Here is a 17819-nt window from a genome sequence, read left to right on the forward strand (position 1 = left end):
GAACAGGATCTTTAACCATGGGAAAAGAATAGTATTGAAACAGGTGAAATACAAAGAAGGATTAAAACAATGGCAGTTGTTTATCGGATAAGGAAGATGAGTAAAAAGGGTACATGTTAAAATGTGTACAATAAGTGGATTAAAAAATGAGATTGTAATAATCTGTTCTCCCTGGCATTATAATGTGAGAATAATATATAATGAATTCATAAAAAATTGAGAAAAATTAAGTGTGCATCAGAGTTTGTTAAAAAGAATGACCTCTTCATATACCACAGATTGGAGCTAAATTGTGGTACTCATGCCAGCAAAAATCATTATAGCTATGAACATAACAAAAGTTTGAGAAAGGATGGAATGTCTTAAATAAATGTTTCTTATTATCCTTACTTCTTGTAATTGATTATAGTAGCAAAGAATGTAAGTGATAATCACCCTTTTGATTTTAGACTTAGCCCTGACTTAGCCTTAGTTTTGAACTGCTGATCTAGTGTTGAAGGCAAATTTATCATATCTGTGCCTTACTGGTTTCAGATATCTTTCTCTGAGGCATCTTGTAGCGATCACAGCTGGATTAGATTAATCTTCAGAAGGGCAATTCCTGCAATTTTTAATTACCCAAATGAGACCTCTGCCTAGAGGTTAGGTGAAAATAACCTTCGCTTATATGGCAATGCTTTCTAGTCTTAGCTGAGATAATGAGTAGAATTGTACATCGTTGAATTAAACACACTTTTAGTAAGCATTTATATACTAAATAAGTAGTATATTTCTGTAAAAGGAAATGTGCTCAAAGGTTAATAGAAGTAATGTATTAATTAAAAGGAAAACATCTTTTTTACTCTATTGAGAGATTATTCACAGCATGTAGATTATGGGCAATGATGATCAAGTACATAAAATGATATTACACTTCTAAACTAGTATACTACTGGTCTATTTTTGTATGAGAGATTACATACACCTTAAGAGAGCAGCTGGTATTAACTGCTTTTCTTTAATGAAAATGGTCTGGTGATTTCTGCAGGTGGGGATGAAGGGACTGGGGATGGAGGCTAGTAAGCTCTGTTGCATATGAAAAAGCAAAAAACCTTGTGACTTTTTTTTTTGGTGGTGTGTTCTTCAAGAGAAAGAGGTTTCTTTCTTTTCCGCAAATAAGGATCTGATATTATTTATCTCTTTTCACTTAGTGTCACCAGCAACATAGCAGATGCTACAAGAATCTGAAAGAAAACACTCTTACGTTTTGAATGTGCAAGAATGGATTCTGCCTGCACATTTCAGTCCTATATTGCAAGTGAAGTTTCAGTAAAATGCAGTTACTCTCTAACTCCATGCAAGCCCTAGAAATAGAATATGCTGTATAACACTGCAAGAAGTCATCCATCTGCCTTGACTGCTGGTGCTAAGTATCGCGTTTTAGCTCATGGACCAGATTTCTCTCTGTGAATACACAGCAGTACAATTTTAATTCCTAGGGTATGGCAAGCAACAGGTACTGCTGTCCTCCTTCCTTTGCTTTTCTTCTAGGAGGTCTTGATTTGCTTGATCTCCTAATCACTTAAAGAGCTATAAGGAAGATACTTCTTGAAGGAGACACTAAATCTTAACTCCAGGCCAGGCTATGTCTGTGTTTCCTTGCTCCAGCTCATAGGTGCTGTAGTTTCTACTGGCGGTGGGGGCAAGGAAGGCTGCATTGTTCTTGGTGACTTTTCTGTCATCAGGATCCCATATGGAGTATTCTGCCAGTATGAGTGGATATGAAATGAGTTAGACATTTTCTCATTGTTCGTGAGACTATACTTTATTTGCAAAGTAATAGTAGGGTTCTTTCTGCTATGAATTATTGGATAAATGATTTCTGTGCATCCAGAACTATATTTATCCTCTATCTGAATTTACAAGGGTGGTCTACTAATGCCATTAATATCTTAACGCTGAATAATGGCTGAGCAAATAAGAGAATATTATATTAGTGAAAGCAGTTCATATGTTATTCAAGAGATGTGGGCAATTTCATTTTAGGGAAATGAGGCATGTAGGAGAATATGATCCAGATCAAGAACAGGTCTAGAGGACATAACTATAGTGTTTCTATCTCTTTTTACTCAGATTTTACAGTAAATTAAGGGCTACGAAGATATCAGGAAGTATAATATATATAGATACATTTTTATATATTTAGATATATATATCTAAAAAATGTTTTTATATATGTATGCATATAGATGTCAAAACCACCTCCAAAATATGTTCTTATGTGGTTATCCATGGGTATCCAAGGACAAGTTATTCTGCCATTGTATGCTGTCTTACAGAACACTCTCAAATAATATTTTGCAGAAGCAAATACTGAAAATTAATAAATAAAACTAATTTATAGTCTACCAGAGAAGAACATCTTTTTGCTAGTGAGGGAAATCTCTAGAATATTTCATATCTATCATCGTAATGCTTGAGATTTTCTGTTGTAAGACTGTAAGGAGATTTCTGAGAAGCAGCATAGAAAATCCTCTTCCAGAGGCTCAGAGACTGATTCTGTTTGTGTTCTTGAGTTGATCTGATCCACTTCTCAAATTTTTTAAATTTGGTCAGTTTTTAAATCTTTTTCTCCACGTTTCTGGAAGATGCCATGTTCCCAGATAATAATAAAAGTAAAATGGATGAATTAATTCTGTGAATACTATATTTTCCTTCCAGTTTCAGTGCCTTTACCATTTTCCTCAGATAACTGAAGTAAGAATTTATCTGAAGATTGGGTTTTGCATCAGATGTTATAGTCAGATTTTGACGTCAATACAGGATGCTAATCAGTGTGAAATCACCTGGGCTTGTAATGGCTGTTAAAATCCACAGAATATCATTAAAATGTTTTACTGCGTATGTAAAACAGCTTAATTAAGCTAATATATTCATAATTGGTGTGTATTTGTAGACATTTATGCCACCAGCAGACAAGAAAACTTGAAAACTTCACTTTCATGATGAGTTCGGTAATTTTAACGTGTATCTAATGTCAACATGCACTCTACCTGTGTAGGTCAGAAAGTGTGGGGCTAGTAGGCTTCAGTTCACTCAATTTTTTATATATATTTTATATTTTGGGTTGATTTTGACCTTCTTTTTGTGAGTCTAAGGTTAGTTTGCTAATATGGCTAAAACAAAACTCTAATCAATTGAGCTGTTTTTATTAAATGTCTTCTACTGAAATTGTACATGATTAAAATTTAAATTTTCTTTAAAAGTAACTTTGTTTCATCTAAGTGTCATGCTAGAGCTCTTATTTTAAAAAAAAAGGCAAAAAAGCTCTAGACTGAAGTGCACTTGAGAAGCTCATTTTTAGGACTGTTCAGTTCATTGCTTTTGACTAAACCACAAAATTTCTGATTACTAGAATAAATATTAGAAGGCAGGTTAAAATATACTCCTAACTAGGTGGGTTCAGGTTAATTTGGTGATGATGAGAGCGCTGACTTTTTAAATGTCAGCCTTTTTATTTTCTTTTTAAACATTGCCACTAAATGCTTCATTTCTTCAGAAGCATCCAGTCAGTGATACTTCTTTACCTGATGTTGTTGGCCACTCTCTTGCTGCTGGCCTGTTTACTGATTAACCTAGGGGTGAAAGAGAGCACGTCTCCTCCCCCTTGTCATGCTCTGTGTTGCTGTCTAGCTGTTGCTGGATGAACACATAGCTCAGTCTTCCAGAAGAAATGAATCATCTTCCTTTATTTGATGACCTCTAGGAATAAATGTTAAGTTGGGCCCAGTTTTACTTTCTGTAGATGTGTGCATACATCCCATATCCAAAAAATACTTTAACAGCTAGGTGTGAGACCAGAGACGGCTGATATAGATAGATGAACCAGATAGATTTCATACTGTATGATGTTTCCTGGCTAATCTGTGAAAGAAGTTGTAATACTTAAAAAAACAAAAAAGTCCCCGTTAATGTCTTTATTAATAGAGGGCACTTAAGTATGTTTCTTACTTAGTGTATGAACTTCCACTGTGTAGCTTTATTCTGATAAGTATATAGAGGAAGAGGAGAAAATATAAACTGCTTTTGGACAAAATAAAACCACCATTTTAGAAACAGACCACAGATCTAGTTTCCCTGTGAATTAAGAAATTAATTAAATAATTGGCAGTTATACTGCCAGTGACTTCATTCTGTCTTTGTTCTTTATTTTTAGCCCAATGTAACAAAGCTAAAATCACTTTGCTTTTCAAAACCTTTGAAAGCCTTAGAGACCAGTGAATATTTCCCTATATTTTTTTACCGTCCTGTTCATTACTGTAGGAAACAAATACATAGGCAGAAATCAGCCAGCAAGTCTATACTTTCTGAGACCCCTGGGGGACTCCATGTGCCTTAAAAATGTATGAGACTTTGTCCATGGAGTCGTCATTAACTGATAAAGTTCACATGTTTTGACATTGTTCCTGAAAGTTTTGCCTTTAAAACCCAGTGACCTCCTGCTTTTGGTGTCGATGCACACTTTCTTCTTGAATATGGTGGAAAAAAGTAGAAAACAATTACAATGATTATGAGGTGTCTTGATTTCTGTAGCAGATATTAAACTACCAATCTCACCAAATGTAAAAGTGCAAAACTGGTGACAAGGTTTCATGTTACATTGCTGATAGGTTTGCATTCTTTCAAGTGATCCGTATCTGTAAACTCTGTTTTCCCAAATAAGTGTTTATTTTCTGTGAAATAGGAAACTATATGAAAATTAGAATAAAAAATCCTGTTTCTGTGGAAGACTCGCATATGAGAAAATTAGCTTCATAAGAAAAAACTCCTTTTCGAGTAATCAGATGCTCAACTTCAAAGCTTATGGTCTGGTCCTACAAATATAAGGTTAGATACATAATAAAGCAGGTCATGTCATTAGCATTTGTCATTAACTTTATGTTAATCCCATACCTAAGTGATTAATCATTTGGGGCCAAATAGTAACCTAACATTTAGAGACCTTTCTTACCTTTGTTGTGTGTTTTTCATCCATTTTAACTATATTCAGTATGTTTTAGTTGAGTCTTGCTAGATCTGTGCACCAGAGGTGTCTGTATGTAATTCATTACAAAGGCTTGGCATACAGCATAGCTAAGAGAAATTAAAAAGGTCTGTTATTTTCAAACTTAAAATAAATCCCCAAGCTTTTAAATTATTTGATTTCTTTTTTTTTTAATGCCCATCTAGGAACAAATTTCACCCTCGCAGAACTAGGAATCTGTGAGCCCTCTCCCCATCGAAGTGGCTACTGCTCAGACATAGGAATACTCCATCAAGGCTATTCCTTGAGCACTGGCTCTGATGTGGACTCGGACACGGAGGGAGGAATGTCTCCAGAGCACGCCATCAGGCTGTGGGGAAGAGGGATCAAATCCAGGCGAAGTTCCGGTCTGTCAAGTCGTGAAAACTCAGCACTCACGCTTACCGACTCCGACAATGAAAATAAGTCAGATGAGGAGAATGGTAGGCCTTTTTCTTCAATATATTCTTAATGCACTTGTGTGAGAACGTGATCATACTTAAAAATACATGAGTATTCTTTTAAAGGTGAATTTTTCACTTTTCTTTCTCAGTTTGACTAAAGCTGCTTTTTAATGTGGGGGTTTTTTTGTTGTTTTTTTTTTTTTTTTTTTTTTTTTTAGCATCAATATTAGGAAACTCTATTACCTCTATATCATATAAAATTATATATATTGTGTTTTATCTTATAATTTACTTTCCATGCAATAATCTTTCACAGAAGCTTCTGCTCAGGGTACATTAAATTAAACTTAATGATGAGAAGCAGAAAGAAATTTCTTAAGAGAAATAGTTTCTCATATGTGATTTTTAAACACAGCTTCAAGTAATATTAGTAATCTACAATATGCTAGTAGCTGTAACAATGGTGCTAATTTGTAACAATCAGATTTAATTTTATGTGGTTTTTCATGGTTTTGAAGTTGTAAAAAAATAAAATTGATTTGCTGTTTGCTTATTGGTAAGTATTGGGGGGCTTTTAGGAAGCAAACCTGTGCATCAGACTGAGACAAAGCACTTCTGTTTAGTATAGTTTATTAAGTTAATATAAATGAGACTTTAAGCAGTGCAACAATCATTTGTGTCAAAACACCTAGAATTTGGTTGATTCTCAAAGTAAACTGCATTAAGCCAGCGGTCCTTTCAAATGCATATAACCCAGATTCATGTTCTTCATACGTATCAGCTAAAAATTTTTACCTGGGGAATTTTCTGTGCTCACATATTTTTAAATTAAACTGAAGTGGAAAAATAGTAAAAATGGATTTGCAGGAGTTTGTCCTGCAAGGGTGATGAAGGTGCAAACTCAGCTTGGTTAAAATACGGTCTAAAAGTTTTGATACTTGCCATTCTGAGAAGGTGCAGAGGAATTTCCCTAACATTATACCCTCAGAGCAACTATTCAGGCAGGTGATACCAGCTAATGAAACCAGCTTTCTGCTACGCATAGTACTTGTGATGAAATTTAATTTGTTACATACTGGGTGCCTCTCAGAGAGGACTTTTTCTAGATGTTTTATTTTAGGCTCCTCCCCACACTTGCTGACAGTTGTCTCAGTTTCAGCAAAGCCGAGGCGCTAGAAACACAGGCAACTGCTTGTCAAAGCAAACAAGGCAAAACTGGATTACAGATTTATATCAATATAAAAAGTTCAGAAAATTGCAATTCATTTTGTTTGTAACAGCAGTCTTTTTTTGTTGATTTAAATTGAATCTTCAAGTAATATCTCCTCTCCATAGGCATAGCAGGATACATTTCTTCATCAAAACCAAAGAGGAAATGTATATTTACTAATAAGGGTGCATACAAGGAAGCCAGTATTTTAAAAAGAATCAGTGACTGATTAATTGATTTTTCCTTTTTCTTTTTTTTTTTTTTTTAGTAATACTGTTCACAGAAAATATGGCAACTTCTATTGACTTTAGTATAGTTTTGATAAGGCTACTGTGCATAGTTTCAAATAAAAAACCTGACTAATGAAATTCTGGCATTATGGAACGATATGGATTCATTTCTGTAGCATGAATTCACTTCTCTGAAGGTGATTGTCTCCATTTCAGTGGAAGCACTGTGCCACACCTTTTGTGTGAGAAAATTTAATCTCAAGGCCTACTTCCATACATACTGTTGCAGACATTGATAAAAGAATGAGTCTGCTTGCTTGCATTTCGTTTTCCTCCTTATAGTAAGTGAATTATTAAGTAATTGGAAATACAGTGCAGTGAATCCATTTTGAATAGGTAATTTTTCTAACAATGATGTTAATAAGAGAAAGAAGTACATGATCAAACAGCACGCAAGAAACAAACCAGTATGTGGAATTCATTTTTACTTGGAAAGGTTTTTTGTGATAAGGGTTTCTGTATGTTTGGTTGTTTAAAAAAAAAAAACAAAACAAAACATGCAACCATGAAGCAACTGTTATATACACAGAGGTGTTAACTTCAGTAAACTTTTTAGTCTTATTCTCTCAGAAATCCTGGTTAGCTCAAAAATCAATGCTTCTTCACATCACTGATTTTATGAAGTTTTGGGATGCATTATCATATAGATTGACAGTTGCCCCACTGGTTCAGCACCACAGTGTGGACACTTACAAAACCATCATTAATTTCTCACGCTTGTGCCCAGCAGTGGTTTCCTACATAATAAACACTATGTCCTTCAGAAGCGGATCAATAGCCTGCTAGGTATTCATCTTGAAGAGGAAGTAACAAGAATCTGTACTTCAAGAGAAACTCACTCTCTGATATGGTTTCAGATTTGCAGGATACTAGCATAAAACAAGACATTTCTTGGTATGAGATTTTATCCATTTATGCCTAGCAATATTAGAGGGAACTCATGATGCATAGACCACTGAATTTATTAAAAGTACCGTTGAAGCTTTTTCTCCGATATGGTTCAACTGTTGGTGTTACAAAACAGTAGTTCAACTCCAAGATTTTGTTTATTTTTTTTTAATATTGAGATGCTATCACAATTTATATCATTGTACTTAAAAAACCCAAACAACAACAACAAACCATACCTCTCACTTTTCCTGTAATGTTAAATCTATTTTGTCACTTTTAGTACATCTCTAAGTAGCACAGAGGAGGCTTAATTTCTAAAAATTGTTCTAGCAATATGATTTTGTTCCCATTCAAATCCATTCACAAAGCTTATGACCATTTTCTGCACTTCTAGATTTAGTATGATTTAATTTTATCATAAATTAGAATTCTGTGAACCTTGAAATATTAGCAGGTTTGAAATGCTTATAGATAAATTGAAATAATGGAAACTCATTTAAATTCAATGTTTTACTTGGTATACTAAAATTCTTCCTAACAAAATACCTTATTGACGATCTAGTTTGAAGAGCAACACTTTTATTTTCACAAGTCTGATTAGACTCTAAATTCTTACCATATCTCGCAGCTTTTACTACCATCTCGATCTGGCCATCTCTTCTTTAGACATGGCAATGTGAATATATAACAGCAAATCTGTCACAAAATTGTCATTCAACATGATGTATTGAGTTGTAAGATTTAAGTAAATTAATATTTTTGTGATACATACAAATGTAAAAAGTCCATTAGAAATATAGCTCACTTCTGATGTCATGTGCCAGCTTTGTAGAGAGAATTATTTGCGGGGACCCACAAGTACGGAGTATAGGGGATATACCAGAGGGGTCCTGAATGCTTATTTTTTCTTTCCTTTTATTAAATCCTGTAACTGTTTATTCTAAAACATCACAAAAAAACTTTTCAAAAGTAGCTTTTGTCATCAGTTGTCGTGTGTTCTTTCCTAAGCCTATAGTATTCCTATTTCCAGAGTAAAGCTTAGGTGCTGATTATGTTTAGGTAGTGACCTTGAAGCAAATACTCTTCCAGGGTTTGTTTTTTTTCTTTTTTTAAAGTAGAGCGGTTGTTCTTTTTTTTTTAAATTGAGTTGAAAATTATGTTCTTCTCAAAAATATAAAACCCGTTGTAAAATGAAGTAACTTTCAATTTAAAAATCCATGAAAACAGAACGGTCATAATTAAGGAGGATTGTTGTACAGAATGCTTTTGCAATAGATCTGCAATCTTCTCTTTTCCTGGCTTCACTGTTATTGAAGGACCAGTTACAGGCTGTTAGGGAGGAGGTTAAACTCAACCAACATTAAACAGATGAGAGTGAAAAGCTGAACAAACCTGTAATACAGAAAACATAATCCTAGGCAGAAGAAAGGGGAACAGAAAAGTAGCACATAAACTCAGAGCAGATCTCGGTAATATTTTAGGGTGCTGAAATGAACTAATAGACCCAAAGAAAATCCACAAGGAGGGCTTTCAGTTTGATATGAATTTAGATCATGTTAATTCTCCTGTTGTAAAAGAGAAAACATCTGGAATGGTGTTGGTGACTTCGTTATTTTTGGTAGAAGGTTGTTACCTTGACACTTTTTTTATTAGTACCATTATTGTATAAAAGGGATAATATCACTGGTAGAATGGGACATAACATAAAATGTTTATCATGAGATTTCTACACTGATATAGTATCAAACACTTGAGATGTTTCTGTTTTACATTTGTGTGTCAGAAAAGAAAAAAAGCATGTCTTGGGGGAGGAGGAGAACTTCCAGGACTGAAACCATGTTATTAAAATAATGTCAGACCAAAAGATCATCAAGGAATGCTTTTATCTTACTAATAGTGATTCTGAATTGAGCAGCACGACGAGGATGAATGGGAAGAAATAAAGCAATCTCAAACTTCGGCAAAACAAGGGAAAGAGTTCAAGGTCATACTGTGGTAATCTGCATGTATGTTTTAAAGAAATCTGCAATAAAACACTGTGATTTTGGTAGCTCTTTGTAGATAATGCCTATGAAAAGCAAATCATTTTGAATGTGTGGAACCATTTCTGTGTTGATAGCCCAGCTGTACTTGGTGAGGTGTGGAAAAGTGGTGCATTATTGGAATGAACCTGGAGAGTCCTGACGTTGAATCCAGTAGTGCCATGCACTTTCCCTTTCCTCACTTCATCTCCCTTTCTTCCTGGAGATCTTCCCTACTCCACTGTAGCCAGCCTGTCTCCAGCATCAGGTGTGAGGATTCAAGTGACATGGAAAGGTTTTGTAGGATGCTTCACAGATATTTTCAGGTTCAATATCCATCAATATTTGCTATGCTAGACATATTGATGACAATGAATTCTATTATTTTTTCCGCATTACTTCAGTGGTGGTTTTTATTGCAGTAATTAAAAGTTTGAATACTAGGCAATATCATATGTGCATATCACTTATTATAAAAAAATAGAGTACCATGAATAAAGTAAAATGAAGTCAGGAAAATTGTAAGATACAATATGAGAAACTGTATTTATGTGTTGTACTTCTGATTGAATCTTATTAAAAATGGGGAAATTATATTTTCCTTTTTTTTTTCCCCTGCTATGAAGTTTTCAGTGGTGATTTCTATAGGAGTTTCTCAAATGCATATGTAAAAAGAAATCTTAAACAAACAAACAAAGAACACCCCATAATTCAAACTGAGATCATATTTTATTGTTGCTTCAATTTTATGAACAGTATAATCTGGGCTTTTTCCTGGGATGTTGTTGAATAACAGACTTAGACTTACAATGGAAAAGAAACGATATTACCGCGTCAGAGGAGTGTACAAAGAGACACCAGACCATCAGATGACAGCTGAGGAGTTTATTTTCTTAGTTTTACTGGTTTAATTTTGACATGTTTTTCTCAATATTTTATTACTTCCATTTTTATTCAGCTTTCTATTTCACACTTCATAATTTGCAGAAAAGGTTATGGTGCAACTGTGATTCTACTCTTGAGAAGATTTTGGTTTTGTTGTATGCATGCTAATGTCTCTGAGTGGTTTGGAAGTAGAAGGTTTTAGCCTTCCTGGTGACAGAATTCTGTTTGGGTTAAAAAAGTGGGAGATTAAGCTTGCTTCCTAAATATTCCCACTAAGAAATATTCACTTTTGCCTATGGGAAATACGTTCCTTGTTAAAATGGGGTGTTTAAACAGTGGTGATACAGTTGGAGCAGACCTGTGTAGTCTTTAATTGGGGAGAAAAAGATAATATGCCCTTATCATTTTGAGATAGTATGTCTATGTTTTGTGTACAAGAAGAAGCAGGGAAGCTGTAGGCTTACTGTATATTGCATAGTAGAGTGGTAATTTCAGCTGTTAGTACTGTCTGGGAATGTTGTGCCCATTTCCCTCCCAGATCGACCCAGGTAGCTTGGAAACAGCAGGAGGGACAGATATGAAAGAGAAGAGAGGAAGAGCTGCCACAGTTGTACGATCTGTTCGTAACTGAGAAAGTGTCCAGATGGTCCTAAGGAAATGATGAGATTTAAATGAAATGTCACGTACTCAGAAAATGGAATCGCATACGTCATACATCAACTAGACTTAAGAAGGAGTGCTAGGGAGGTTGGCTCATGCATGGGCATACTTCATCTCTTCTTTAGGAAGGCTTGTAAAGTACTTTGTAAATGACAAATTTAGAAAGTCATTAAGCACAGTATCAAAGCTCAGTTGCTTAAGTGGATCCAATTTTGATGTGCTCTCAAAACCTGAGGGCACTTCTGATAGGAAGTGGTTTCCTAATGAGGGAATTGACTAGCAGGAATGACTTTTAAAGACTTAACTACACATCAGCTACAGTTTTGTCCAGGTAAATGGCTTATGCATTCAGTGCAGGGGGAGGCTAGATGATGGAGTTAAGGACAAAAAATGGATATGTAGTACTGGTAAACTTTAAAGCCTTGTGGAAGGCAAGAATATGAAATGACAGTATATAAAATCGTAAACATTTGTTACAATTTTAATATAACCCAATAACACTGTAGTGTAGGTTGGCAGGATGATGCGATGGAAGTAGTGCTAAACATACAGGTATATTGAAAGAGCTAAATAAATACTATCTGGAACATGGTGTTTGGTGGTATTCTAGAGAGTAAGAATGCAGACGTGGCAAGAGTGACAGCTCTGCTTAGGTGGCCTAAAAGGGTGAAAAAAATGCTATCTTGACATTCAGTTGCTTGCATTCAGCAATTTGGCAGCCATTAGATTTTCCATTCAGTTCAGTGTTGACCAGAGAGACGTACACCAGGATCTTGGGTTTTATTCTCCCAGAGATACATGTATTTCTAGCCCTCATGATTATAGAAATGGATAGAGTGTAAAAAACAAAACAAAAACAAAACCACAACCCAAAACTCTTATGCGTGGTGTGGTGAGGTCTTATACCATGGGTGTCTGTAATCTTCTTGCCCCTTCGAGTCAGGGCTTCAGTGTCTGTAGAATTTGTAAATTGTTCTTTCTCTGAGGTGTCAGTGATTTCAGTACCTCTGCCACAGTCTATGCCACACTCTGGCTGCTGGGACTTGACCATTGTGCTGTTTGTCCATATACCATATGAGGACCTGGCTGAAGCTGTGTCCTGTTTTGTAGTCTCTCTCTTCAGAGTGGCTTTTTTGGATTATATGAATGCCCCCTACATAATTGCACGAATCAAGGCAACCAGGAATTGAGACCTGGGAAATGAAATCCAGTATTTAGCCAGGAAACTGAGGAAAACAGAAATATAGGCTGGTGAATTAAGGCTACCTGGAAAATACTGCAGTAGCTGGGTTCATAAACTGCTGAGGCTAGCTGTGATCTTCCTTTTTCCTGAATTCATAGGGAAAGAGATTTTGTGTGCAGCTGTATCTACATCGTTGTGTGAGGGTCACAATATGGAGAGCTTTTTAAAAAAACTCTCAACCATGAGATTTTTTCAATTAATATTTTAATTATGAGCCTTTCCATCTACTAGAGAGAAATGATGAAACTATGTTTAACAAGAACTCCATTACAGCACAAGATTCAGTTTGTCAATTATAGTTTTAGTAAAGCAAACTTATGATATAGGTCACCTAGGTAAGCAAGCGCCTTTGTTCAAAGTATAACTGAGTTAGAATAATGCCTTTTTGTACTTTTCTATAAGAGAGATGTGTATCTGATAAAGTTAATCCTGCTTGGTAATAAATGCATTGTGAGTGGCTGATGAGCGATAAAACCTTCGCAGGAAGGTTTGCCTGTATGTGGTGTTTAACAAAATTTATCATGGTGAAATAAAAAAAATACATATTTCACATTTCCCTTGTAAACTGAAGCACACATCACAGAAAACCATACACTGAATTTATTTTCTGTCTTCCCTTTCAAAAGACTGAAATTTTACCAAAAGCCTTCTCTAAGTTTGTCAAGCCAGATACTGGCACCTTTCCTCATGTAGCATATCCCACTATTAATGTATCTTCCTAATTACAAAGACTTGTGTATTTCACTGATTAGTGCATAATTAGGTCAAGTTACATACTGTTTTTTCTAGTCAACCCTTCATTTATGAAGCTTGGTCTGAGTCTGACCAATGAACTCTGAGAGTACAGTGAATGCCTATTTGCCATATGTGTAAAACTACACATGTATATTGCTGTTTGAGTATCGTTACTGTTTCTAAATATTTCATTTTATATTCTTTGTGTTTACACTCTGCACACTGTTCTTTTCAAGTAATCTGGCAGCTTGTCGAAGACAATGTGTTTGAATTGATTGTTAACGTGATGTTGAAATGTAACATTCTATTCAGGTAGAATAGAATTCATCTTCAGTTAGAAAATGGATAAGAAACTATACCTTAGCTCTTTTAGTGCTAAAGTTTTAATATGTATATATTAGAATAAACAGAACTTGTTGAAAACTAAATAATCCCATTACTGAGTTTCAAGAGAGATTATTATTACTTTACCATCTTTTCTTTAAAAACTTTTTTTTACTTAGTTCTTAAGTAGTAAATTATAAAGATGTGCCATAAGTTCCATTCTTTAGATCAGAGGAGAGGAAATGTAATTCATGAGCCCGAGTTTTATGTTTTTACCCATAGAGTTTTTTTGTGACTCAGCTTTTTGCAGAAGCTCCTGGCAGAACTGGACTTCGGTCAGATACTATAGGAGCAATCTGGAGATCAACTGTTTTTTTTACTTTTAATTTCACTATATTTGACATGGATTAAAGACAACTTTCTGCTTAATTTAAGCTTTTACACATTCTATGACAGTCTCCTTCCTTGATATTGGTAAGAGAAATACTTTTATATATTCGTTCAGTCTTACTGTAGCATTTGAAATTGCTAACTCTCTTGACATTCTTGCTTGAAGAAGCTATGGGGAAGATAGGCAGTGCTTCAGAAAGGCTGAAGTTCTGCCTCTCCAATCAAGTGAAAGATTTCTTATGAGCAGCTGTTTGTCCACTTCCAAAACACTTGCCTGTTAAGTTTTTGGCTCACAGACCTCTCATCAATGTTCTTCAACACCTCAAAAGCTGTTGGTAGCACTACAGAGACCATGCTGAAATCTTAACTGTATGTGACCATGAAATACTATCTATGATAAAAATAGAGGACCATTTTTTTCAATGTATAGTTTGTCTATCTGATGGTTAAAGAACATCAGATTAGACTAGAACCCGTAAAAGGAAGATACGATGATACTGGAGAGGTGGAAGTATTTTGAAGAATTTACCTTTTCAGTAAAGTTGCCCGCTATTGAAGGCTAGTTATTATTGTTCTTAAAAATAACCGCTTACATTTTGCAACTTGCTGTAGGAATGCTTTCCATGTAATAGGTTTACATAAAGCAACAGCTTTAAATGTTTTTCCAGGCTGAATAATTTATCTCATTATAATGTGTTACTGTTTGTCACCAGAGGGTGCCATTGCTGTGATCTTCCACATTCTTGTGCTAAAATCCACTGAATTTTGGAAGAGGTACTGCTTCTAAATGGTACCTCTTCCTTTAGTTGTGTAAAGCAATGGCAAGAAAAAGTGGCCTTATGGAGAATAATTTGCACAACTCGCAGCAGAGCTGTGTGTAGATTCAATTCTTCAGGTGCTGTTGCTTTCAGGAAATCAAGCAGTAGTTGGAACAACCAAGTCCTTAAAAAAGGGTTGTTTCCTGGTTATCTACTTGGGTTTGTTACGTAAATACATTTAACTAACACCACTTCCACTGTAGTTGTGTACCAACTCTACATCACTCATTTCTTACTGAGAAAATCCCCTCAAGTTTCTAGATACTTAGTACTGTGCAGCAGAGCAACACTGGTGTCAGAAGAGGAGGCAGTTTTATTTGTGAATGAAGTCACAGAAAGTTACTACAAAATAAGTTGCTGATATACTCTGTGCTGGCTCCTCAAGGCATCCAGGTCAAGGTCCCTCTCCTAATATTAAAAATGTGTAAGAGCCTTAGGCTTGTATGTACTATCTGTGCTTTCTGTCCACCTAAGTCTGTGGTTGCACAGTGATTATCCATCTGTGGTCAGGTGATGGGGTCTGAGAGAGAGATTTACACAAGCTGGACTCTAAGAAAATTAGCTGATTCATGGAATATATCACAGGTACAGTTCGTTCACAGAGTATATCAGACTGTATTTAAATGCAATATGAACTCATATTTATACCTTACATCCTTTGGTATTTTCTCTATGCTCCCAAATACACAATGCAGCTATCCAGGTAAATGAGATAAAAATATGAACTTATCAAGCTTCTTTTCCTATAGGCTAAGATGGAAGAGGAAGTTTTGGTAGGTATTTTACTTTTTAATTATTAAGAACCATGCTAGTATTATTGAGGGCCTTCAAATAACATCTCTCTGGGACAGATTTTACAGCTGAGCAACAATTCAGTGGAAAGGATGGCTTTTGTGATTTCTGAAGTTGTTATAAATACCTCAGAAGTTGCTGACTGTTCAAGTCATTCTAAGGCTTTCCAGTAGCATGTTGCTGATACAGAGACAAAGACCATTCAGTTGATTCGATTGTATTTGCCAGGAAGTTCAAGACACCTATGGAAACTGATGCTTCCTTGCCATGTTTGCCCTATTGAAACGGAGATACCATCTTGTAAGAAGGCATAATATCATTCAATTATAACAACATGCCTGTAGGCAAGGCACAATATGTGAGCATCATTTGTTTGCTTAGAGCCGTGACTGTCATTCAGAAATACTGAAAGGTAGCAGTTGGATTTTTTCACACAAATGGTTAAGGGACTTTTCTCAACATCAAATTAGTGTTCAAGAGTGAAAATATAGCTTCTGTTTCCTCAGATGTTGAGCTGTAAGAATGAGTAATCATGATTCCTGGGGGGAAAAAAAAAGTTTTTAAAGAAGAAACTTGAGCGGTACTAGATAAGAAATGGATTTATCAGTTTTCCATACAACACTTCTATTTAGTAAACTTGAAATAGGATGAATGACAGTGAAGTTACTCCCCTTTCCAGTTTTCTTTCAAAAGAGGGGAATTATTTTTAAGGAGTTGTATGCTGTTTTTGTATTTCCAACATAATGCTATAGCTTTAAGCTATACTACACAGTGCGAATAAGGACAAAACAAGGGAATGGATATAATTGCTTAACAGAGTGGATTTTGTGTTTTGTAGCTCACTCTTTTTTTTTTTTTCCCTTTTTAAACTTCTTTTTGCTAAGTAAAACACAACAACACTAATGCTTACGCTAAAAAGTTGTTTCTGAACAGTTTTGTACAATGCATAGGAAGAAGGTGTGGGGTAGGAAGGATTAGGTAAAGGCTAAGACTGTGACCTGCAGCGTGAAAAGATGAGTGGGTGAGAACAAATAGTGGGACATGAGGTGCAAAGGAAAGAGGAGTCCAAGTAGGCTGCAGAGAACTAACTCATCAAATGCTTAGGTCTAGGACAGCCAAGGAAATAGCACACCTGTGCAAGGGAGTAGTAATCTGCCATCAAAAATGTTTTTACTAACCATGTGTGTACGCTGTTTTTCAGAAGCATGCTATAGCAATACAGAGAATCAGTTTTGATGGTTTTGATCTGTATATAAATGCTGATGTTCACTTTAATAACCTCTTTTACTATAGCAAAGCTTCTAAGCTGTTGGCCTTGAAGGGTTAATGTGTCAGTGAATGCCACGAGATTGCTAGGAATTGAATACTTGTATTTTTGTTAGATGTTTGTGAATGAGACACAAATATTTGGAGTTTTATTTTCTTTCTCATTTTTATGCATTTCATAGTTATTTGTAAAGCTAACAGTATATGTAAATAATTCAGTTTGTTTCCTTCCTTTGTGGAGTTCTCTGCATTTTCAGCATTAAATAGTGAAATAATAAACCTTACCTGCCAGAGCTGTCAATATATCCCTGGGTAGCTGCTCAAAGACTCCTTGAGTCTTGATCGTCTAGATTAATTTGCCAGCTCTAATTTTCTGGATAATTACTGCATACTTCAAGACCACTTCTATTGTGATACTTAGCCAGTTTTTATTATTTGAGATACTTTATTTCTTGACCTATAATTTGACTTCCCTAAGAGTATCTGAAGATGGGTACCCATATTCAGTTTAATCCTAAATTTTGGGATTGGATCACGCTCCAAGCCTGTCCTCTGGCTGTGTCAATCAGGACTCATTGTCCTCTTCCCCGTGGACTCTATTTGTGGACTTAATGTCCTTACCCAGAAGTAAGGACATTCTATACATAATGGAGCACTGTATCAGCTCTCTTAGATGACAGAATGCCATCTAATCTTTTCAAATTAACATTTCTATTAATTTAAAAGCAGAATTTCTCCTATGTTTTTAGGTTTTTGGGTGACTTGAATTAATTCATTACATTTTACTTCCATAGATATCAGGACAGATGAAGGCAGCCTGGTATTATTACAATGATGATGTTTTGTGTG

General features: G+C 35.3%; 1 protein-coding gene across 7 annotated transcripts in view; it reads left to right on the forward strand.

The window, feature by feature from the left end:
- The window catches only part of TENM2 (teneurin transmembrane protein 2), a 547941-nt gene that overhangs the window by 38922 nt on the left and 491200 nt on the right, over positions 1-17819 (forward strand). For 5 of the 7 annotated variants that reach the window (XM_072872166.1, XM_072872165.1, XM_072872162.1 and 2 more), the window contains exon 2: positions 5209-5484. The exons of the other annotated variants lie outside the window; for them this stretch is intronic. In XM_072872166.1, the coding sequence (XP_072728267.1) occupies positions 5209-5484 (276 nt within the window). The remainder of the gene's footprint in view (positions 1-5208; positions 5485-17819) is intronic. 7 annotated transcript variants of the gene reach the window in all.

The sequence above is a fragment of the Ciconia boyciana genome, chromosome 9 (genome assembly GCF_034638445.1).
Source record: "Ciconia boyciana chromosome 9, ASM3463844v1, whole genome shotgun sequence".
NCBI lineage: Eukaryota > Metazoa > Chordata > Aves > Ciconiiformes > Ciconiidae > Ciconia > Ciconia boyciana.